The sequence below is a fragment of the Notothenia rossii genome (assembly GCF_949606895.1).
Source record: "Notothenia rossii genome assembly, chromosome: 9".
Taxonomy (NCBI): domain Eukaryota; kingdom Metazoa; phylum Chordata; class Actinopteri; order Perciformes; family Nototheniidae; genus Notothenia; species Notothenia rossii.
In genome coordinates, this window is record NC_136907.1 from 37,727,182 (window position 1) to 37,751,622 (window position 24,441).

Sequence of the window (24,441 nt, forward strand, 5' to 3'; positions counted from 1 at the left end):
CTTTTTTCGACTAAACAACATTATTTTGTTAAATAACAACATGGTGATGTTTTGTAAATGATTACATGTCTCTTATTTAGCAGATATCCGTGACATATGGATCTTAACAAAGTTCCGCTGTACATCCAGCGTACAGTATCTGACTTTATTTCACATGAGCTCCAGTGTGGAACCCCACTGCACCCCCTGGTGGATCAATGATCCATTGCAGCTGGCTTCATTATAATTAATATGCTTTTATGTGTTGAGGGACGTACCATTAGCCATCATCTGAAATCTGGTGCCGTTTGGATGTTTTTCCATTCAGTTAGGACAACACCGTGTGGCGAGGGATCATGTTTCATGGTGAGGGATCTGTCGCCATGGCAACGGCATATGATGACATCCCATGATTGACGTAGAGCTGTTGAGGGCCAGACCATTAGTCATCATATGAAGTCTGGTGCCGTTTGGACGATTTTCCATTGAATTAGGACAACATTTTGTTTTATGGCGAGGGATCTGTCGCCATGGTAACGGCATATGATTACATCCAATAATTGGCGTAGAGCTGTTGAGGGCCGGACCATTGGCCATCATCTGAAATCTGGTGCCGTTTGGACGTTTTTCCATTGAGTTAGGACAACACCATGTTTTATGGCGAGGGATCTGTCGCCATGGGAACGGCATATTGATAACATCCGATAATTGACATAGAGCTGTTGAGGGTCCGACCATTAATGATAGTCTGAAGTCTGGTGCTGTTTGGACGATTTTCCATTGAATTACAACAACATCGTATTTTTTGGCGAGGGATGCGTTGCAATGGAAATGGCATATGGTGAGATCTCAGATTTCACGTAGAGCTGGTGAGGCATGGACCGGTGATATAAAAGTGAAGATTGGGGGACGATGGGACCGTGTCCATTGGAGTTACAGCGACACCGTGTTTAATGGCGAAGGATCCGTTGCCATGGTAACGACAAACATCATATTTGACCTAGAGCTGTTCAGGGCCGCAGTCTTAACCATCATGTGAAGTTTGGTGGCGTTCTGAGCATGTCAGTTGGCATTATGACACCGTGATAACTTTGAATTGCCCATTTCTCGAGACGCTACCCGACACATTTCTAGTGGTACGGATGAAGTCCCACGTGACTGGGCTCGCGCGGCCTATCAGCCGTCATGATTTCCGAACCTTTTCTATGCTTTTGCCGGTCGTTTTCCCTGTTTTGGTTGTGTTTCGCAGGTTTATCAGTCGCTGCGCGACCGATTTCAATAGGGTCTTCGCCGAACTCTGGTCTCAGACCCTAATTAAAGTCCATGAATTGGACAGGCTAAAATGTGGTTTAAATAGGATTACAGTGTCATTTACTGATAACCAGCCATGGGAGAGAACCAGGGTGCAGCATATCACTTTATAAGCCAGGGACAGTGGTTCAAATGTCGGGGAAAGTGTCTTAAATAGGGACAGAGAGTACCCAGAGAACCAGGGTGCAGCATATCACTTTATAAGCCATGGACAGTGGTTCAAAGGTCGGGGAAAGTGTCTTAAATAGGGACAGTCTACCCAGAGAGCAGGCTGCAGCACATCACTTTCTAAGGGAGCAAAAGTGGTTCAAATGTCGGGGAAAGTGTCTTAAATAGGGACAGAGTGTACCCAGAGAACCAGGGCGAATTATATCACTTTATAAGGCAGCAAAGGTGTTCCAAATTTCAGTTAAAGTGGTTTAAATGGTGGGAGAGAACCAGGGTGCAGAATCTGAGCCTGTATGTATACAGTTTCCTCCTTAGCCTCATTCACAATGGTGGCAACAGCAGTGGCCCTCTGCTTCCGAGGTTTTAGCTCCTTTTTCAGCCTGTAGCGCAGGGTCTTCAACTCATCATTGAGGGCATCCCCCTGAGCCCTCAATGGAATTATTTCCAGCCTGACCTGCCTGCAGTCCTCGTCACACTCGGTCTGTGGGGAGAGGGGTGGAGGGTGCCCCAAGAGATGTTTTCATCGTCTACATCCAATGACGTAACCATTCCAGTTTTGGGGTTACTCATACGGAGGTCCCGAAGCATCAACTTTTGTGTGGAAAATATCCTACCTACCAGGACCTTGCAATGTTTTCCCAACAACAAACCCTGGATGACCCCTGAGATAAAGGCTTTCCTAAAGGACAAAATGAGGGCCTTTAGATCAGGCAACAGAGAGGAGCTGAGGGTTATACAGAGGGAGCTGAGGTGGAGGATCAGAAAGGGGAAGAACAGCTACAGGAAGAGGATAGAGGAACAGCTGCAGCAGAGGAACGTCAGCGGGGCCTGGTGAGTCCTGAAGACCATCTCTGGCTACAAAGAGCCAGACTCCCAGGGGGCACCAACAGTGGGTAAACGACTTGAACATTTTCTTTAAGAGATTTCACCAGTCAGGGGCCTCTTCCCTGGCCTATTACCCCTGCTTGCACCCCCCATTGTCCCCACTCCAACCCCCCCTCCTGCTGACGGCACCTTGTCCCTCACCACCAACCAGGTGAGGAGAAAGCTGCAGAAGTATAAGAGCGAGGAAGGCAGCGGGTCTAGATGGCATCAGCTCGAGGTTCCTCAAATCCTGCGCGGACCAGCTGTGTGGGATTGTGGAGTTTCTGTTCAAACTGAGCCTGAAGCAAGGGAGGGTACCTCAGCTGTGGAAGACGTGTTTGGTACCTGTGCCAAAGACCCCTCACCCCAAGGACTTCAACAGCTACCGGACGGTGGGGCTGACATCACAGCTGGTTAAGACCCTGGAACACCTTCGGCCCCTTGTAAGACCATCGATGGACCCGCTGCAGTTCGCCTACCACCCTGCCATCGGGGTGGATGACGCCGTCATCTACCTGCTGCAAAGGTCCCTCTCCCACCTGGAGAAGCTTGGGGGGGGGCTCTGTGAGGATCATGTTCTTTGATTTCTCCAGTGCCTTCAACACCATCCAGCCCCTGCTCCTGGGGGACAAGCTGCTGCTCTCGGGGGTGGATCACCACCTCCACCTTTTATACTTTCACCTGGCTGCTATATCGCTAAACCGTAACTGTTACTGTGTATCTTGTAAATTGTTTAATTTATTTTTAAAATGTTTTCTTATGCATGCATATTAAGCTGTCTTTGGTCTTTGTAACAATTGTACATTTCCCCTCTGTGGGACAAATAAAGGTGTTCTGATTCTCATAGAGATATCCATTCTGAGGGTGGGCCTAATGACCCAGTGAGGTCATAGGTCACAGGCTAACCAATGGACACTGTTAATTGATGTCCACAGCTGGGGATAAGAGAACTTCTACTGTAGTTGTTGACACAGGAAGGGGCTTTGGATTTCCAAATGAAAAGAGGATCATGTGAAAGAAGATCCATGGCTCAGTGTCCATATTGTGGAGCCCCAACATCAAGATACCAAGGATTATTAGAGAGGGTAAAGTCAGAAGAGGAGGTATGACAGTGATGTTTGTGATCATGTGATCTTGGGTTTCCTTTTATTGTTTATTATAAAAATGATAATTCCTTATATAGAAAATTACAAAAACAGTTGGAGGAAACCCGTGATACAGATGATTTGCTTAATGCTGAGCTATTCAGATGACCCAAAATGAATATTATGAATACAATTAAAATTCTGATCCTAATCCTGCTCAGATATACACACTTTAATGCAGAGAACTATTTATTCATTGGAAACATTTGTGTTGGGTAAGAGATTATCAATGATCATTCAATCTGTACTCTACACTGCACTGTTGTATAAGTCTATGTAGGAAAATATAAATATTGGATCAAATGAATGTAAAACTGACTCAGTATGAAAAGCTCTCAACCACAATCAGAGACAACGGAGGTTGATGTTGACATCATTTGTATCCAATAATATCCTGACAGCTTATCCCCCAAGGGTAGCAGACCCTGGGATTCCTTGTGAAATACTGATACAAGGTGATGGGAAGTATTTCTGAGTTGAACAGGGTAACACGTCTTTTTAATTCAATATCCTCTTGATCCGTTGGTTGTGTTCTAGGTGAGTTTCCAGGGCTGCAGGGGAAGCTGCGCTCAGTGCTGAGGCTGGAGGCGGTGCGTTTCCTGAAGGAGGAGACTCATAAGATGGAGTCCATGCTGAAGAGGGCCAGGGCCCTGACGGAGGCCCTCAGCTGTCTCCGCAGGTGCCCATTACCTCCACCAGGCTTCTATGTTCAGCACGAAATTAATTCTGATGCATTGTCACATCTCTTTCCCTCCAGGTGTGTGTCAGAGTCAACCCCACCAGCCACAGCAGCTCAGATGGAGACTCTGAACGTCATGGCAACAGACCAGGGACCCGTGAAGACCCAGAGCCCCCAGAGCTCCCCCAAACCCCAGCCCCGATCCTCCGTCAGACCTGCTCCACTCACCCCCTCCTTCCCTGGGGGTCCCGCTGAAGCCTCCCTAGTCATGGCCCGCAGAATGAACGCTTCCACCTCAGTGAATCAGCCCCCCCACCACCAGCCCAGCTCCCCACTGACTCCCACCCATGGGAGAGACTCCCCCTCTGTAGACAAGGTGCTGCACAGATGAATGTTTATGAGTTATAATCTGAGCCTTTGTGTGTGTATTATATAATAAGCAGGTTGTTTGTTTGTTGTGAAGGTGAGTCCTCGCAGCAGAGAGAGCAGCCCCGCCCTGCAGAGGAGGCCTCTGCAGCCCCCAACACAGGGGGGCCACACTGACCAGGCAAGCATGATGCACACACAGACACACACATACTGAGGTGCTGGTTTTATTGAATGTAAATATTTTTCTTTTTTTAACAATCACAATTAATAATAGGAATCTTTTATTTATAGCATTTAAACACAGTTACAGAATGTTTAGCAATACACATTGCTATCAAAAGCTAGGAAGTGGCTGTTATTTTGTATATATTGATTGTTGTGTTTTTATTTAGGTCTTAATGTGTGCACATGTAAATATGTGTCTTTGACAGTGTATATACGTATATACATATTTGCACAGATATTTTAATATTTTATATACATTTGTTTTTATATTCTGGATTGTGGGAAACAGTATTTCGATCTCTGTCTGTACACACAAACTGGAAGATTGGCAATAACGTTGACTTTGACTTTGAATACTGACATGAAACTGACATTAGCGGCTGGACACACAACACACACACAGAAACAGTTTGATCAATAACCTCATCACAACTCTCTATTGTTTACATATCATTTTAAACAATAAAGGGATTTGCTGAGGTATACGTGGAGGAACATTGAGGTTACTGCTGAAAGGCTCTCTGTTCCCTCTGCTGTCGGACCCTGAGAGTCTGCAATACAGTAATATTTAGATGGTTAGTTAAAACTATTAAACATGTTTACATTATCGACAGTACAGGCATTACATATTACTAATGGGATACCGAGGTCACAGTCAATTTGCTCTTTATGTTGATTTAATAACTTACAGGTCAAAAGAGGTCTGTATGTGAAAAGAGGCTTAACTTTAAGAGATCCAATTCAACAGACGCTGTTTTAATGTGAAGCAGGAACCATCTACATGTTTACACATAATAATAATAATAATAATAATAATAATAATAATAATAATAATAATAATAACAATAGGTTCCTCGCACTTCGTGCTAGGACGCCGTTGGGTCCTAGCGCTCCGTGCTCGGGCCCTAATAATTCATTACATTTATTTTGCGCTTTTCCAAGTGCTAAAGCGCTTTACATTACATAGTACACATATCTGACATAATAAAACATCAATACTGTGGACAATACCCACAGTAGCAAATTAGGGTGAAGTGTCTTGCCCAAGGACACAACGGCATGCTGACTGCAGTGGCGGTGGAGGCAGGATTTGAACTGGTGTTCCCCAGCTCCCCTGATTTGAGGATCAACGCACTAGCCCATAATAATGATTGTGATGCTGAAGCAACAACACTAATATTCCTGACTTTTCTACCAAAATCAAGCCAACTTCCAAACTAGAAATGTTAAATCACTGCCTCTTGAAGGTATGACAGTACTGATCATCTTTAGCTGATTCAGACATATTCATGGTTTAAACACCTCACCTCTCAATACCATATGTGCCCTGTATGTGTCAGACTGCAGAGAGACGGACTCCAGAGAGCAGTCTGAGTGTACAGACTCTCCCGCCTGCCACCAACACACACTGTGACCAGGACCTCCACGAAGCACAGGCCAGCCTGATGCAGTCTGTCCCTGCGCCAGACTCCACAGAGGGATGTTCAGCTTCAGGACAGAGGGATTCCACAGCCTCAGTGGAGCAGCAGGAAGTGATACCTCCCCAGCTGAGGGAGTGTGTGGGCTCCACCCAGTTAGATGCCCGAGACTCAGGTATGATACTAGTTTGAAGAAAGAAAATAAAACACAGCCATATTCACTAAAGATGTCCAGAACAAGGAAGTATTCCTTTGGTCCACCAGCCTTCAATTGATATGAAGTGAGAGTTCTGATCCAACTTTCAGGCAACAGCAGCACCTTGGTAATCAGAGAAGTGCTGTGATGGAGGAAAACAGGAAAGCTGACTTTGTGGGGAGACATTAGTTGTCTGCTGTTTATCAGTTTGTAAATGTCATGGATGTATGAGGAGAACTGGATCCAGCGATGGAGGCGGGCTCTCATTAATTCCTAAAGAAGTTGCTCAGTGGAGCATGAAGCCAAAATGGCCTGACTCTGGAGAACAGTAGCACCCAGGTCATCCGGGGATCTGGGCCTGTAGAGATGTGCACTAGTGTTCTCCTTATCCGCTCATGTACAGGCCTCAAGTCTGGCTTCGGATCAGTCACATGAATGGAGAGGGGAAATGGAAACTTTTATGACCTAATTATTCAAATAAGGGCTGTTCAAGTGTCCGTAATTGAGTGATTACATCTAAATTGTCTTGCGGACACTTTCAATTTTTCAACTGCTACATCTCAAATCCTAATCATAAATGTAGTAGTGTGACTTAACGGCAGAAATACCGGCTACTTTCAACCGGCCTATTTAACTCGGCAACCGGACTACACATCGTTGATCTTGATGGGTCCAATTATTTTTCTCATCCTAAATTGAAGTTCCTGGCTTTTTTAATTGTGCACTGATCTGTATCTGACTGTATTATGATCCCTACTGATCCAGTTTTTTTACTTTTAAACCAGCAATGCATCGGGTCGGGCTTCCTGTTTATGTGACGTCACGACACGCATCGCCCCAGCTGATCGGGTGGTTGAAAATTCCCGGAACGGATTTATATGGGATTGACCCTGATTTTGTTCTGCACTAACGAGTCTGCTGTTTTGGTTGGGTTCTCCACGTTTCGCAGGATTTTAATTATTTCACTGTTTTTGGCTGTCCTATCCCTTTTAATTTGGAGCAGCGCTGGGGGAAGTTCCCACGGGACCAAAATATCCCGTCCATCTCTCCCAACCCCGGTTTTACCAGGACGGGGAACGTGCTCCTCTTGCAGTCCACTGGGCACGATGTTGAGCCCCCTCCCTCTGATCCTCTCTCCCGCATCTGTCAAGTGCGGATCTGTGGACTTGGCCCGTCTGATTAGCCTCATGGCTCTACAAGACAACTTTATTATTTCTTCAAGCCATGTTCATGCTTTTGTGTTAGGTTTAAACACTAAGAGAGAGCCGTCAAAAAGTCCACCTAGGCCTATACTGTAGGTGTCCAGTGTTTCCCCTAGGTTTACTGCCTTGGCAGGGTGCTGCTCGGGTACCCCAATTTTTTTTTCGGGGAACCCAGATTTTTTTTATCCTCTGGAGTAGAGAGAGGAGCTGTGGATTATTGTTATTGATATCATACAGTAACAAAGTATTTGTACATTAAAAAGTAATAAAGTACAGTGTTACACTGTACTTTATTACTTTAATTCAAACTGTATTCCCTTCTTATCATGTAGCCTACACTTCTTCCTTTCATTGATACATTTAAATCACCTGACTACAGCATATAACATACCTGCTGCAACCCTGTGCTGCTGCTGCTTCTCTCTGCCTCATCCTCTATTGCTGGAGGCAGTTCCACCTCATCTGATCTCTGATATGAAAGCAATCGTGTTATGATCATATTGAGCTATTGGTGCGAGTCTAACATTAAACAAGCAGTCTGCTTGTCATACATTGCTGACGATACATTTTAAGTGGCAATTTTTTGAGTCACAGCCGCTAAATGCCGGTAGCATCAAGCTAGCAAATCCTGCATTAGCCTCCCATCAACAAGTGACAGAACATCCAATTATCCTGAGCTAATTTACTGAATAAACCAACTCACATCTCCTGTCTTTTTTTTCACCCAACTCATTAGACTATTCTTCTGCTGGTGTTTGATTGTTGTTTTCTGTCAAATTCAATACTGAAATTCAAAACCGCGGTACCTGCTCACCATCTGTGAGCTATTTTTAGAATGCGCACGCTACGTTCGTTGTCGCGTTCGCGCGCGTCCACCTGGGCAGGCTGTGTGTGTCCTTCTCCCGTGACGATAACGGCTTGCGGTTAAAAAATAATAATAAACGAATTTGAAACTGGGGACACACATAAACGGGCAGACAGCAGAGCTGTTGTTCTCCTCCTTTCCTCCGCTCTTGTCTCTGATTGTGAGTTTGTGCATTCGCGTGTGTGTGTGTGTGGGGGGGGGGGGGGGGGGGGGAGCGGAGCCCCGCCCTTCAGAAACAGAGCGAAGGGAGAATGTGAATACGCAAGGCTGTGGACACTGAAACATGCACATTGGATAAATAACATAGGCGTTTAGTTTATTTAATAAAAGAGCACATGTTCAATGTGAAAAGTGACCGTAGATAGATTACTTCAGTTGCAATTTGGTGCTATATATATGTATTTATTTTTAAATAATAAAAAATAAAAATGTAAATAAAAAAAAACAACAAAAAAAACCACCTTGAATTTCAGGCAGGGCGCGGGGCTCCGTTGGCAGGGCGCAGCGCCCCGCCAAGACAATGGTAGGGGAAACACTGGGTGTCTAATTGTACTTTTATTGTTGATTTCAGGAAATGTGCAACCTAACCCTGGACCAGATTCTTGTGTTAATTTTAACACCCCTGCAGATTTTAAATCAAGGTCTGGTCTTGGTCTCATCCATTTGAATGTGCGCAGTTTGATTGCTAAAATGGATATGATTCGTATTTTGGCACACTCAACCGATGCTGATATAATAGTGATATCTGAAACTTGGCTAACCAAATCAATTTCAAGCAAGGATATTTGCATTGACGGCTATAATGTGTATAGGACTGGTACACCTAAAAATGGTGGAGGTGTTGCAGTCTGTTAAATCAAAGTTTCATGTACAAATTATTCTCTCTACATCACTGACAAAACAATTTTAACTTTTGGCTCTTGACTTGGAAGTATCAAAAGCGCTCCATATTACTGTTGTTGGTTGCTACAGACCACCTTCAGCTGTCAGCGACGCTTTACCGTTATTAATGCAGCTTTTGTCCAGTCTTAACTATGCTGAAATTGTCATTGTTGGTGACCTTAACTGGAACTGGCTACTACCAGCATCTGATGATGTTAAAACATAGGGCAATTCCTTAAATCTCTTTCAGATTGTGTCACGGTTTGTGAAACAAGCAGGCCCCAAATGCAGATATAAACTGAAAATTCCTTTATTTCAAGGCTATGATAACAAAATGATAACAAAACAGAACATTCACCGCAGAACTAGTCATGGAACAAGACGAACCGACCAAGACAGACAGAAAACCCAGAACTTAAATACACGCAAGACCAATCACACAACAAGACACAGGTGAGGAGGGAGGAGAAAACACAGGGGCCCAGGTGAAAATAATCAGACCATTAGACACACCAGAGAAACTAATGACAAGAGGAAAAACACAGGGAAAAGGACCAGACAATAACCCAGAGGAAAACATGACAGGGAAAACAGCAAAAACACCCAAACCTACAAAACTATAAACGTGACATAACATGAGAATCGTGACAGATTGTTGGCAGTCCCACTAGACCCAATCTGAAATCCTCCTTAATTGATCTAATCCTTACAAAAGCTTCTCATAAATACAGCCCTGCTTCTGTATTTGCAAATTACATCAGTGACCACTGTGTCATTGCCACGGTACGGAATACAAAAGTCCCTAAGACAAAACCCTGTATCATCATAAAGCGTGATATGAAACATTTTGTAGAGCAGGGTTTTTTACACAACCTGTTTCTATTTGATTGGGACAAAATCCATCTCATTGCAGATGTTGAAACTGCCTGGACATTATTTTATGATGGTTTTTATTAAAATAGTTGATAGGCATGCCCCCTTAAGAAACTACAGAGTAAGAGGCAGAGACAATGCATGGTTCACTTCAGATCTTTCTGTTTTACTACACGAGTGCAATGTGGCATGGTCAAAAGCCAGGAGTACAGGTCTTGGGTCACATTGGCTGCTCTTCAGGCAGCTGCGAAATGCATTTACCGTCAAAATCTGAAAAAGCCAAAGCGGATCATCTCCTAACTCAAACTTCAGACAACCTAAATAATCCTCTTAAATTCTGGAAAACTATTAAATCATTAGCTGGAAACAAAAGTGTTATACAGCTTCCACATTGCATTGTGACGGAGGACTCTGTTTAATTTAATTTAATTTCAAACCTTTATTTATACAGATGAATTCCATTGAGATCATTGATCTCTTTTTCAAGGGAGACCTGCTGTTCAAATCTCTGATAAGGCAGAAATGCTTGGTTGCTTTAATTAACATTGTATTGCTTCTGGTTCACTGTTTACCTCGTAGAACATAGCACAAGGAGCCACTGATCGCTGTGACGGTGGTATCTGGGAGGGTGAACCGTTTAATTTTATTCCAGTAACAGTCTCAGAGGTGCATAAACTTTTTATTGACTTGTCAAAGGCTTTTGATACAGTGGATCATGCCTTACTGTCACAAAGACTCGTTAGTATCAGTCTTTCAGGTAAGGCTGTCTGTTGGTTCGAGAACTATCTATCATGCAGATCACAGTGTGTGCGGGCTGAAGGCTTAACTTCAACATCTCTTCAGGTATCCAAGGGTGTGCCACAGGGATCTGTTTTAGGACCATTGTTTTTTATAATTTACATTAACAGTCTTAATAACAATGTTTTGAATGCAAATTTGCATTTTTATGCCGATGATAGTTATTTATTGTTCTGCGTCCACCCCGAATCAGGCTCTTAGTCAGCTCCAGAATACTTTTAACATTGTACAATCCAACATGTGTCAATTGAAACTTGTTTTAAATGCTGCCAAGACAAAGCTAATGATGTTCTCGAAAGCAAAACCCAAGGTCTTGAACCTTCCTCCTATCACCACCTTGCAGGGGACGGAGATTGAATCTGTGTTGCAGTATAAGTATCTTGGAATTATAATTGACAATTTGCTTTCTTTTAAACCACACAAATTAAGAATAAATGTAGGAAACAAGTCTTGTTTTTCCTATTAGGCCAAAAAGAGTGTCTAAGAGTATAAGTCTAAGTCTAAGAGTGTTAAGTGTCTGCAACCTTTCTGTCTGGATTATGGAGATGTGGTTTATATGAATGCATGTTCTCAGTGCCTTCACTCGCTGGACACCATCTACCACGGTGCACTGATATTCATCACAAACCTCAAAACCTTGACGCACCACTGCAATCTATACACTCGTGTTGGGTGGTCGTCCCTGACCACGCGTAGACTGAAACATTGGCACACCCTTATAAGGCTATTCTTGGTGCTCTTCCCCCTTATCTAAGGATGTAGATAAATAGAAAATGCACAGGATCTTATCGGCTTCGCTCCGGGAACTTTTTCCTTTTAACTGTACCAAAGGTCCGTACTGAACTTGGCAAAGTTACGCCGCCCCTCAAGCTTGGAACCTGCTTCAAACTGAGCTGAAACTCAGAGAGCTGGTCTCATTAAACACACTCAAAGCAACTTTAACTGACCTTGAAGCAGGCTGCCGTGTCTGTAAATGCTTTGGCTAAACTTGGTGTTTGACTGTGTTGTGATTGTGTGGTTTTTAATTGTCTGTAACTGTAAAACTGTCTGAAACTGTGCTGTTACCATTCTTGGGCCAGGACTCTCTTGAAAAAAAGATTTTTAATCTCATTGAGACCTATCCTGGTTAAATAAAGGTAAAATAAAAAAAAATAAAATAAAATGGGAAGATGATTTTGCTAAAAGAATTATACATATATTCGCTGATTTACAGACGCCTCTTTCCCAATGTTAGTCAATGGGAAACTATTTGTTGAAGTCTAAGTGATTAAATTACTTCTCTCTGATTTGATGTGTTCAGCTCCATCAGCCTCGCAGCTTGTTGCAGTCGCTATGAAGCCTCCACCCTCAGCCCCCCCCTCAGCCTCTCCCAAAACAGAGCACAGCAGCCGGCCACAGGTGGAGAAACCACGCCGCACCAGTGTGGACAAGGCCATGAAGCAGATTCCAGACAGGGGGGGGAAGTCTCCCCCAACACGGAGGTTAGTTAATCCCTGAGGCTCAGCTGCAGACCCAGCCATCTGAAGTCTACTAACGATAGATCACCTCTGTGATCTGTCATTATTATTGTTATTAACTGGATCCTCCTCCCCAGGTTCCACGCTGTCAGCTCAGGACTCACCACCGGAAGCTCAGGAGAAGTGATATTCACCACCAGGAAGGATCCGGGGGGAGCCAAGGTGTGTGTGTGTGTAAGCTTATTCGCAAATAGAAAAGTCAGTTTCCCGATTCAAAAAGTGCAAACATGAATTTTCATTTCAATTACAAATATTTTACTGTGTCGTTTTCAAACTGTTTAAAATGGGCAAAAACATTTAATATACAATATGTATAAGAATGTTTCAGATGTTTAATTAAAAAGGAAAAAAAAAAAAAAAAAAAAAAAATCATCACAATTTCTTTATTTGGCAGGACAAGGAATTGTCATACATATGTATATATCATGCAGAGCGTTAAACAGTCTGATGACAAAGATGGTGAATTTCGTCTGGTACAATGCGTATTTATAATAATAAATGTTATTTTTATAGCGCTTTTCCTGGTGCTCAAAGCGCTTTACAAGCAAGTAAAGAAGAACAATAACAACAAAAGTAGAAAGTGCTAAGCTAGGTGGAATAAGGGCGAGGGGTTAGTGGATTAGGAGTTTGTTAGGGACTCAGACACTTAGGAGGTAGGACCCAATTGCACGACCCAGGAGACAGAGGTAAAGTATTTGTAGGATACTTTATTTTTTCAAGAATAGCAAAAAATGAAAAACAAAAAATGGTCTCTACAAAAATGGAGAACAAAATGAAAACGCTCACGTAGTGAGGATCAAAACTTTCACAGGAGCACATAGAGAGCATAGACCTGACTGTGGCAAAAGACAAGAGCAAGGATCTGACCATGGCAGTAGACAAAAACGAACTGACAAAGAACACTGGGAACAGGGGAATTTAAACACAAGACAATGAGACACAGGTGGGAACAATCAGGGACGGGGCTGACGAGCACAGGCGACACAGAAGGGGTGACAGGTGAAAACAATCGGGGCTGGTGTTGATGAGTCTGGAATGACAGGTAAACGGTAAGTGACAAAACAAAACAGGAAGTGGAAAACAATACAACATAAATCTCAACATTTCTGTCGGTGCACAACAGTATCCCCCCTCTAGGGCCGACTCCTGATGGCCCAGGCCGATCATACAAATCCTGAATCAGAGTTTTGTCAACAATGAATCTTGCAGGAACCCAGCACCTTTCCTCGAGACCATAACCCTTCCAATCCACCAGGAATTGCTTGCCTCGAGCCCTATTGCGGACCTCGAGCAGCTTGCGAACCTTGTAAATTAGACCAGGGGTTCCCAGACTTTTCAGCCCGCGACCCCCAAAATAACAGTGCCAGAGACTAGCGGCCCCATGTCGACGGGGGGGGGGGGGGGGTGCTAGTGAATTAATTTCAGAAAAAAATAAAATAAAAAATACTTTGAGAAACACTGCGCTAATGGACTGTAAAAGAAAAAAATGTCTATGCAGACATTATTATTAATAATAAAACATTTTTTAAATACATTTATTTTAATTTTGTAATCATCTCGCGACCCCCACTCTGGGAACCCCCGAGTTAGACCACCTTCGAAGAACTGGGATGGTGGAGGGGGCTTGGAGGCGAGAATAAGTGCGCTCTCATACACAGGTTTAATTTTGCTCACATGGAAAGTAGGATGTACTTTCATGAACCTGGGGAGTCGTAAGCGCACAGACACCGGATTGATGATTTTAGACACCGGAAAAGGTCCCAAAAACCTTGGAGCCAACTTATTGGAAGCCACCTGAAGTGGTAAGTCCTTGGTAGAAAGCCACACCTTTTGACCTGGACTGTAGAGTGGAGCGGCCCTGCGGTCGGTGGACATCAGCTACAGCCTTCATCCGAACCGAATTTCGGCGAAGAGATTGGCAAGCTCCAGCCCAAACTCTGATCAAGGCATGAGCCGATGGTACCGTAACTTTCCCTTCGTTGGTTGAGAACAGCGGAGGTTGATAACCATTGGCACAATGGAAAGGAGAGAGACCTGTGGCCGCCGTGGGAAGAGTATTGTGAGCAAACTCAACCCATGTGAGGTGGTCGCTCCAGGTGGTCTGGTTCTGGAAAACGAGACAGCGTAGTGTAGTCTCCAGTTACTGATTCAGGCACTCCGACTGTCCATTCGATTGAGGGTGGTAACCTGAAGACAAGCTGACAGTAGCGCCTATGAGTCTGCAAAATTCCTTCCAGAAGGCTGAAATTAATTGTGGACCCCTGTCGGAAACAATGTCATTTGGGAATCCGTGGATCCTGAATATATGGGTCACCATGACCTCTGCGGTACCCTTGGCAGAGGGAATCTTGGTTAGAGGAATTAAATGAACCATCTTGGAGAACCGGTCCACCACTGTCAGGACCGTAGTTTTGCCTCTGGACGAGGGGAGACCTGTCACAAAGTCCATAGATATGTGTGACCAGGGATGTTGAGGAATCGGCAGCGGTTGGAGCAAACCCATCTTGACCTGGGACGAGGTTTTATTGCAAGCACACACCGGACAAGCCGCTACGTACTCCTGCACATCCTTCTTCATGGCTGGCCACCAGAAACGCTGCTTAATCCTGCACATAGTCCTTTTAACTCCAGAGTGGCACGAGAGCACAGACGTGTGGGCCCAGTGGATGACCTTAGAGTGGAGAGACCAGTGCTTGAATTGGGCCGGTACTCACCGGTACGCAGTACCGGCACTTCTAATTTTTACCCATGTGGTACCGGCACTTCTTACTGAGTACCGGCAAGGTGCCGGTACTCAGTAAAATGCCGGTACTCAGCCGCCGGCAATATACGTATATATTGTAAACGCAACGCAGCGCAAATGTGGGTCTGACTCTGCCTCACAGAGGGTGACTGGCTGTCTACATGACGTGGCCTGCCGACATTGCCACTTTCATACAGATCATACTAATGCCCTCGATTAGTCTCTGTGTGTCATTCAAGCTCGGGAGGGTGTGTGTTGGTGTATGTGTGGCGCGCGAGCGAGAAAGCGCGCGCACCGGTTACGTGTATTGTTGTTAGCATCTGGTGCTAGCTAGCTGCGCTAACGGATATAAGGAGCTGTTTCAACAACAAGGTGGAGGGAAAGTCCTTTGCTGTCAGACTGAGAGGCTGATAACTACAGCTCTGGTGAGGTAAATTACTCTCTGAGTCTTTAGATAGTTAACTTAGTTTAAGTTATCTCAGTGGGTCTCAAACGGTTCGGTCACCATTTATGTAAACACATATTTCCATTTGAGGGGGTAGTGATTAGTAAAATATGCATGACTAATACAAACAAAATGTTAACTAGGTGAAAAAAGGTAAGAAACTTGTTGAGAGCTAAAACTAGTCTTTGCTGTTGCCTCAAAGAGGAGCAGGGGGGAGAGGAGGGAGACAGGAGAGGCCGATTCAGGAGCCCAGGCACACTCACAACTATAAATGAACCAAAAATAAATAAATAAACAAGTTTCAATGTTTTTTCATATTGGATATTGTATGTTATTGGTTATGGCCATGTACTTATGATTTTATGATTATTTAAATGTATACATTTTTGTTTCATATGGGTGTAGTCTCTTTATTTCCCCCTCAAAATGCACCAGATTGATGCATTTAAGTCCAACATTTAAAAAAAAAAAATCTTACCGGGGGAGCATGGCCCCGGACCCCCCTCTAGGATTTCAGGCCCGGCCCCACTGTTCCCAAATAGATATGCAATTTTTTTAAAATAGTAACCCATCGCCATATGTTTCTTTTTGGGTAGTAGATTTAAACTAGAGGGCTATCACTTTGTGCAGCAACGCTATTGACAAATAAATCCAGCAAAATGGCACAAAAAACTGGTAGTGGCCTCAGGGACGAGGAGTTATTTAACCAGCCAGTAGGAGTCAAGCTTTACTTTCTTTTATATCCATAAAGAAAAAGTAAATCTGTTTACAGTTGTTTCATTATGGATGTTGAGAGGTATCCATATATCTCTTCATTTTGCTCTCAAAGTGCACCAGATTGATGCATCTAACTTCAATATTTAAAAAAAAATGTTCCCGGGGGAGCATGCCCCCGGACCCCCCTAGACTAGAGGGTGTCAGGTCCACTCCCCACTTATAAAAATAGCACTTTACCACTGCACCCCCTCTAATCTCAGATGCACCCTGAGTCATTTTGTTTAAGTACAGTGAGCCTTTCTAAAATATACAGTAAAGAGACAAACCCACCGGCATTATAGGATATACTATGACTTTGTGCCAAATACTTGTTGCTGATTTAGAGTACTGGCACCTTTTTTATTCCAATTCAAGCACTGGGAGAGACACAGGAACAAAGAGCAGGTTGTTTAGACACTCGCTAGGTGCCGGGTTCAACATATTAACCTGCTTAACATCCGACTCTATTTGACAGCAAAAGGCTCCGACCATACGGTTTAAAGGAAGGATGGTCTTGGGCTCTACAGCAAGGAGTTCTGGTTCGAAAAGGCGAGACAAGGCATCAGTCTTTTGATTCTGCGAACCGGGGCGAAAAGAGAGGGTGAAATTGAACCTACTGAAAAATAGTCCATCTGGCCTGGCGAAAGTTGAGGCGTTTAGCCTTTCTAATGTACTCCAGGTTCTTATGGTCTGTCCAGACTAAGAACGGCTGCTCTGCCCCCTCCAGCCAGTGTCTCCATTGCTCAAGAGCAGCTTTCACAGCTAACAGTTCTTTATTCCCCACATCATAATTTTTCTCTGCTGTCGTCAACTTACGCAACAGGAAGGCACATGGGTGCATCTTGTTGTCTTCACCGGATATTTGAGACAACACCACTCCAATACCCTCATTGGAAGCATCGACCTCGACCACAAACTGGCGCTGGGGATCCGGAATGGTGAGTATGGGAGCTGTGGTGAACCTTTCCCTGAGGCGCTGGAAGGTGACGTCAGCCTGGGGAGTCCACTTGAAAGGAACCTTAGGAGAAGTCAGAACATGCAGAGGGGCAGCAACAGAACTGAAGTTTCTAATACACTTCCTGTAGAAGTTTGCAAACCCCAGGAACTGCTGAACCTTTTTCCTGGAGTCTGGTGTTGGCCAATCGGAAACTGCACTGACTTTGGCAGGATCCATTTGCATCTGGTTAGGAGATATTATGTATTCTAAGAAAGACACAGTTTCTGCATGGAACTCACATTTTTCTGCATTGACATAATTGATTCTCAAGCAGTTTCTGCAGAACCTGACGGACATGGTTAACATGGGACTTAGTGTCTGGTGAGAAAATCAAAATCGAGATATACAAACACAGAAACATTCAAGAACTCCCGCAAAACCTCATTCACAAAACCCTGACAGCCGGTGCATTACACAGTCCAAAAGGCATTACAAGATACTCATAGTGGCCACTCTGAGTGTTGAATCCTGTCTTCCACTCATCCCCCTTCCTTATTCGAACCAAGTGATATGCATTTCTTAAAGCCAACTTAGTAATACCTTGGCAGTCTGAAGTAGTTCGAAAGCAGAGGACATGAGTAGCAGAGGATAGCGGTTCTTTACCGTAATGTCATTAAGAGGACTGTAGTCTATGCAGGGTCTCAGAGAACCATCTTTCTTTCCTACGAAGAAAAACCCCGCTCCAGCTGGGGAAGATGAAGGACGGATAATCCCTGATTTCAGAGAAGAAGAAATGTACTCATCCATTGCCGCTCTCGGGCCTTGAGATTGAATACAGTCTTCGTTTGGGAATGGGAGCCCCCGGTAGGAGATCAATGGGGCAATCAAAAGATCGGTTTTGTAGCCTTTATTTAACCAGGTGAAAGCCCCTTGAGATCAAAAGATCTCTTTTTCAAGGGTGACCTGCAGGACATTAGTTACACATGTAACATAAAAAAAGAACAACAATAAGGATGAAATACAACATAATGTACAGGTACAGTTTACAAACTCTATTTACAGTGACAGGTACCATGAGTATCAAACAGCATGTCACCCAGCCGAGTTTTAAAATGATGCAGGGGAACCAAAGTGCTCAGTTTTAAACATGTTTGCAGACTGTTCCAATTTAGTGGAGCTGCACAACGAAAAGCTTTCTTCCCTAAGACAGTCCTAGCACATTTAATAAAACAACATGATATCTCAGGCAATAAGTACTTTCAATTCGTCGAGACATCAGAGAGCAGATATAAAAAGGTAGTTTACCCAACATGGCTTTATAGATGAACATGTACAAATGACTGAGCCTCCGTACAGTTAGTACAGGGTACAGTGATGAGCAAGTGCTTTACAGTTAGTAACAAATCTCAGGGCACTATGATAGGCGGCATCTAACTTTTCCAGGCAATGGGCAGTTGCATTCATATAGATCAAATCACCATAGTCCAGCACAGGTAAAAAGGTCACAGTGACTAGCCTTTTCCTGGCCTCAAAAGAGAAACAGGACTTGTTTCTGAAAAAGAAACCTAGTCTAACCCTCAGCTTTTTAAGCAGATTAATGACCTGAAGTTTAAAAGTAAGACAATCAAGCCAGATACCTAGGTATTTATAATATAAATAATATAATGCCACTTCAAGTACTTGTCCTTGTATAGTAGCAATATCTAACAGGCTCTGGTGTCTTTTTAGCTTTTGAAAAGAGCATTACCTTGGTTTTATCAACATTTAAAATAAGCTTAAGCTCAGCGAGCTGAGTCTGAATAATATTAAAAACAGCCTGTAATTTAACACCAGCCCCCTTAATGGAGGGACCTGCACAGTACATCACGGTATCATCCGCATAGAAATGTAAAGTAGCTTCATCCACATTTTTACCTAAACTATTGATATATATATAGAGAACAAAAGTGGACCTAAAACAGAACCTTGAGGAACACCATTAGCAATGTTTAACCACTCAGAAGACAGCCCATCAAATTGAACACATTGGGACCTTTCAGAGAGGTAGTTCACAAACCACCTCACTGCATGGCTGGATATGCCAATACTGAGTAGCCTCTGCTTCAAAATGCGATGATCGACGGTATCAAACGCTTTGGAAAGGTCAATAAATAGAGCTGCAGAACTCTGCTTATTATCTAAAATACTCGTAATGTCATTCACCACTTTCATTGTCGCAGTGATGGTGCCATGTTGCTTTCTGAAGCCTGACTGATGTTTAGACAGGATGTCATTTTTACATAAAAACTCCTTTACTTGTTCACTCACTAGGCGTTCGAGTACCTTTGCCAGAACTGACAATTTTGAGATTGGCCTATAGTTATTTAAAATAGTTGCCTCCCCTCCTTTTAGCAAAGGCAAGACATAAGCTGACTTCCATACTTTTGGAAGTACATTTGTGCTAAGGGAGAGGTTAAAAAGAGTAGTAAGAGGAAGAGCAATACAATCTGTAGCTATCTTTAAAAAGAAAGGTTCTACGTTGTCCGGGCCAGCCGGTTTCTTAGGATCTAGCTTCGATAAGGCTTCATGAACAACATTGACAGTAAAAGGAGTAAAACTGAAAGGGTTTTCCTGACCACATTGTTCAGAGTCACGGATTGGGGTGTTCACAGCAGCAGAGTTAGTCACAGAATCAAACAGAGAGCCACAGGACACAAAATGCTCATTAAAGCATTTTAGCATAGTGGCCCTGTCCGATATAGAGCCAGATGCTGTGGTAATGCACGGAGGTAGCTCATTACGGATATCACCGGTGGATATCGATTTTATGGCTTTCCAAAATTTTCTAGGATTATTTAGGTTTTCTGTGGTAACTGACAAATAGTACTTCGACTTTGCACTTTTGACATTTGAAGTGAAGCTATTCCTTAGCTGCCTAAAACGCAGCCATTCTACCTCTGAGCCTGATTGCCTAGCCTTTGCCCAGGCCTTGTTTCTCTCATGAAGGAGACTGGACAGTTCAGCAGAAAACCAAGGATTGTCTCGTCCCTTTACTCTAAATTTACGCAGGGGTGCATGTCTATCAATGATCTCCATAAAACCAAGATAAAAATAAGACCATGCAGTTTCTACATCAGCACACAGATCGATTTTTCCCCCAATCAAAACCAAACAGATCATGTACAAAACCCTGCTCCACAAAATGTTTTATGTCTCTCTTAATAATAATAATAATAATACAAGGTTTAACCTTTTGAACCTTAGTGTCCCTAATTGTGGCTGCAACACACTGATCACTCAGATAATTCGCAAATACTCCCACAGATAAGTATTTATAGGGAGCATTAGTTAAAATGAGATCAGTTAGGGAGGATTTATTAGGGGACTTAATGTTCGGGCGAGTAGGACTGTCAACAATCTGAGTAACATTCAAAGAGATACTAAGGTTTTTAAAATTGTCTGACACTGCAGTTAACCAGTCCCAGTTAAAATCTCCAAGTAGCACTATTTCCTTGTTGTCTAGTTGTGATAAGAGATTTGCTAGCGAAGACAACGAGTCCTTGCCAGCTGAGGGGGGTCTGTAACAGCCCACCACCATGACCTGTTGCCCCTTTGCCACTTCTATATTTAAGGCTAAAAATTCGAATTGCTTACTGATAGATTTGGAAACTAATGTGGATACACTGAACTTATTAACATAAATGGCAACGCCACCACCTTTATTAGGCCGGTCGGAATGATACACATTATAACCATTTAAGGCAATGTCAGAGGCCAAAATAGTTTTATTTAGCCATGTTTCGGATAAAACAATGACGTCAGCATCAGTCGAGCTCGCCCAAATGCGGACAAAATCTAGTTTACCTAACTGACTGCGCACATTCAAGAGGATGAAACCCAACCCAGACCTAGCTTTAAAATCAGCAGGATTAGCGATCTGACTACTACGACTGGGCGGACCAGGGTTAGGTTGTACATTTCCTGACAGTAATAACAAAAACACCAGGCATCTTTTCCTCTTAACATACATTGTCATCTACTTTAGAAACACCGGAAAAGTCTGTGAGAGTGTGATTTGAGCTTAAGAAGCAGTCCTGAAGAACCATCATCGCAGGAAAACAAAAAAAATAAACATATTTTATCGAGCAGATTGTCTGTGACAAGGCAACCGGTAATTGTTTGTGTAACCCATCCGAACCTTTGCAGGGGATGCCCACTGCGGGTGGCAGAACAGACCTGAATCCAGTAGACTTCTCAGAAAGACTAGAGATCTTCTCATAGTCCAAAACAGTTAACAGGCACAGCAGAATCCCGATAGGGGGTATTGACATGGCTTTCGATTTGTTAAAGGCTTCCTTTAAAATCGTGGTAACAAGGAGGTATCTTCTGTAGATCAGGATAGTCAGGGTGATCTATAATAATCCTATCAGGGTCTGTTGGTGCATTAACAGAGCGTGAATGTTTACACCTGTTAATACAATCCTCTCCCCACTCCTTAATTTTCCCTGAGCGCCATTCAATGTGTGGGTTGTGAATTTTTAACCAAGGAAAACCCAAAATAATCGGGTGCTGAGCAGATTCGAAAATGTGAAACTGCATAACTTCTGTATGGTCTTTATTGACAGTGATCCGAATAGGCTCAGTGCAGTGGGTAACAGTGAACAAAAGACGACCGTCTAAAGCACTGGCGTTAATAGGGCGGGATAGCGGAACAGTATTTATTTTTAGCCGTTTGATTATGCCCCAGTCCATAAGACATTTTCTTCAGCCCCTGAGTCTATGAGCATTCCCTGGTCCATGGCCTGATTGTTAACAAAAATGTTTACCTGAGTAACCGGTCGAGGAGGGAAGTCTGTGGGAAGCTTGCTCACCAGCGCCCTCCTCTTGGCTGGTGAGCTCGGTCTTTTCCCGGACGAGGAGAGTTGTTGATCCGACTGGCCACAGTAGAAACAGCAACCCTCCCGAAGGCGGCGCTGCCTCTCCTCCAAAGAAAGCCTGGTCCTACCCAACTGCATGGGTTTGTCTGAGTCAGGCGGAGGCGCTGTCCTCTGACGGTCCGAAGCCGCGGGCAGGAAAACTTCCCCCGGCGGAGCAGCTCTCCGAGGAAAGCCCTGGAAACTTGGATGTCCGTCACGGGTGCGCCGGCGTTCTCTCTCCCTCTCCCGAAGTTAGTTGTCGGTCCGGATGGATACAGCGATGAGAGACTCCAGGTCTCGTGGCACCTCCAGAGGAGCCAGCTGGTCCTTTATTGGATCCGAAAGTCCAGTCAGGAAAGCGTCACAAAGAGCCGGAACACTCCACCCGCTGTCTGCTGCTGCCGTGCGAAACTCGATGGCATAATCAACCACCTGACGGTTGTGTTGGCGCATTTGATTTTTGATGTTTCCCTGAAAATCTGCCTGACGTCCTTCCAGCTCTTTCCGTTCATGGGCAGCTATGCCCAGCTGTTCCTCGTGGTGAAAGATTCTCACGCCTTGTGCTGACAGAGCGGCGTTCTTGGGTCACAGGAGCACATAGAGAGCATAGACCTGACTGTGGCAAAAGACAAGAGCAAGGATCTGACCATGGCAGTAGACAAAAACGAACTGACAAAGAACACTGGGGAACAGGGGAATTTAAACACAAGACAATAAGACACAGGTGGGAACAATCAGGGGCGGGGCTGACGCTGATGAGCACAGGAGACACAGAAGGGGTGACAGGTGAAAACAATCAGGGCCGGGGCTGGTGTTGATGAGTCTGGAATGACAGGTAAACGGTAAGTGACAAAACAAAACAGGAAGTGGAAAACAATACAACCAAAAAACAACATAAATCTCAATATTTCTGTCAGTGCACAACAGAGTTGAAGTCAAGAGTGAAAAGGTGAGTTTTGAGAGATTTTTTAAGGAAAGTGAGATTGTTGGCAAATCGGATGTGAGTGAGGGGGAGGCTGCTGCGAAGGCCCTATCCCCCCCAGGTCCGGAGCTTTGTCCTGATAGGCTGCAGTAAGGCAAAGCAAGTTTAGTTATATAGCACCTTTCAATACAAGGCAATTCAAAGTGCTTTACAAAAAATGAAAGACATTAAGAAAATGGCATTTAAGATCAGTCATTAAAAAGCAAAGATAATAAAATAAACATTACAAGAAAAAACATGAATAAAAGTTACAGTGCAGTTTAAGATGTGAATATATCAATTAAAAGCAGCGGCAAAAGGAAAAGCCTTCAGCCTGGATTTAAAAGTAGTCAGAGTTGCAGCGGACCTGCAGGTTTCTGGGAGTTTGTTCCAGATATTTGGAGCATAATAACTGAACTTCTCCACGTTTAGTTCTGACTCTGGGGAGAGAAAGCTGACCAGTCCCTTAAGACCTGAGAGTTCTGGATGGTTCATAATTTAGCAGGAGGTCAGAAATGTATTTTGGGCTTAAACCATTCAGTGCTCTATAAACCAGCAGCAGTATTTTGAAATCTATTCTTTGACACACAGGAAGCCAGTGTAAAGACTTTAGAACAGGAGTGATGTGATCCACTTTCTTAGTGTCAGTGAGGGCTCGAGCAGCGGCGTTCTGAATCAGCTGAAGCTTGCTAATAGATTTTTTAGTGAGACCTGTGAAGACACCATTACAGCAGTCGAGTCTACTGAAGATAAAAGCATGGACAAGTTTTTCCAAATCCTGCTGTGACATTAGTCTTTTAATCCTAGATATGTTTTTCTGGTGATAGTAAGCTGATTTAGTAACTGTTTTAATGTGACTGTTGAAACTCAGGTCAGAGTCCATGACTACACCTAGATTTCTGGCTTCATCTATTGTTTTGAACATTGCAGGCTGAAGCTCAGCGCTAACTTTTATACATTCTGCCTTGGCTCCAAAAACCATTAACCCAGTTTTATTTTTGTTTAATTGGAGAAAGTTCTGACACATCCAGTCATTGATTTTTTCAATGCACTTACTCAGTGTTTTAACTGGAGCATAGTCTCCTGGTGAAATGGTTATGTATATTTGTGTGTCATCCGCATAGCTATGGTAACTTATTTTGTTGTTCTTCATTATCTGAGCCAGTGGTAGCATGTAGATGTTAACCAGTTGAGCCCTGAGCCTGTTTTTCAG

The 24,441-nt window shown here is 43.7% G+C and overlaps 2 protein-coding genes and 1 long non-coding RNA gene across 4 annotated transcripts in view; 1 reads left to right on the forward strand and 2 right to left on the reverse strand.

Moving 5' to 3' along the window:
• The window catches only part of LOC307019863 (uncharacterized protein), a gene marked incomplete at its 3' end in the record, with an annotated part of 56,242 nt that extends 43,520 nt beyond the window's left edge, over window positions 1–12,722 (forward strand). The window contains exons 3-7 of the mRNA XM_079650964.1: window positions 4,225–4,522; window positions 4,610–4,693; window positions 6,081–6,333; window positions 12,275–12,455; window positions 12,569–12,722. Coding sequence (XP_079507090.1) covers window positions 4,225–4,522; window positions 4,610–4,693; window positions 6,081–6,333; window positions 12,275–12,455; window positions 12,569–12,722 — 970 coding nt within the window. The remainder of the gene's footprint in view (window positions 1–4,224; window positions 4,523–4,609; window positions 4,694–6,080; window positions 6,334–12,274; window positions 12,456–12,568) is intronic.
• Window positions 7,729–8,953, reverse strand: LOC307018882. The gene is made up of 2 exons (XR_013802521.1): window positions 8,371–8,953; window positions 7,729–8,025 (listed from the first exon to the last, which is right to left on the reverse strand). It is a non-coding gene; the product is annotated as an uncharacterized lncRNA (long non-coding RNA).
• A 164-nt stretch (window positions 12,723–12,886) lies between the features above and the next one.
• LOC307018881 (uncharacterized protein) lies at window positions 12,887–23,094 on the reverse strand. Of its 2 annotated transcripts, XM_079649369.1 has the most exons (3): window positions 22,178–23,072; window positions 17,252–17,453; window positions 12,887–13,521 (listed from the first exon to the last, which is right to left on the reverse strand). In XM_079649369.1, exons 1-3 carry the CDS (start codon window positions 22,364–22,366, stop codon window positions 13,445–13,447), a joined length of 468 nt encoding a protein of 155 aa, XP_079505495.1. In that variant the 5' UTR covers window positions 22,367–23,072; the 3' UTR covers window positions 12,887–13,444. The 2 variants fall into 2 exon arrangements, 1 of the variants encoding a protein (XP_079505495.1); XR_013802520.1 differs by lacking the exon at window positions 17,252–17,453 and having other exon boundaries at window positions 22,178–23,094.
• Window positions 23,095–24,441: the final 1,347 nt, after the last annotated feature.

What these genes read in the sequence shown, in the direction of transcription:
- LOC307018881 (XM_079649369.1), bottom strand. Translation starts at nt 22,366, where the DNA reads ATGCAGTTGGGTAGGACCAGGCTTTCTTTGGAGGAGAGGCAGCGCCGC. An exon ending in CTCCTCGACCGGTTACTCAG is followed by an intron (nt 17,454 to 22,177) that starts GTAAACATTTTT and finishes ACTTCTCCTAAG; the next exon opens with GTTCCTTTCAAGTGGACTCC. An exon ending in CCCATGTGCCTTCCTGTTGC is followed by an intron (nt 13,522 to 17,251) that starts GTAAGTTGACGA and finishes CTGTCATTCCAG; the next exon opens with ACTCATCAACACCAGCCCCG.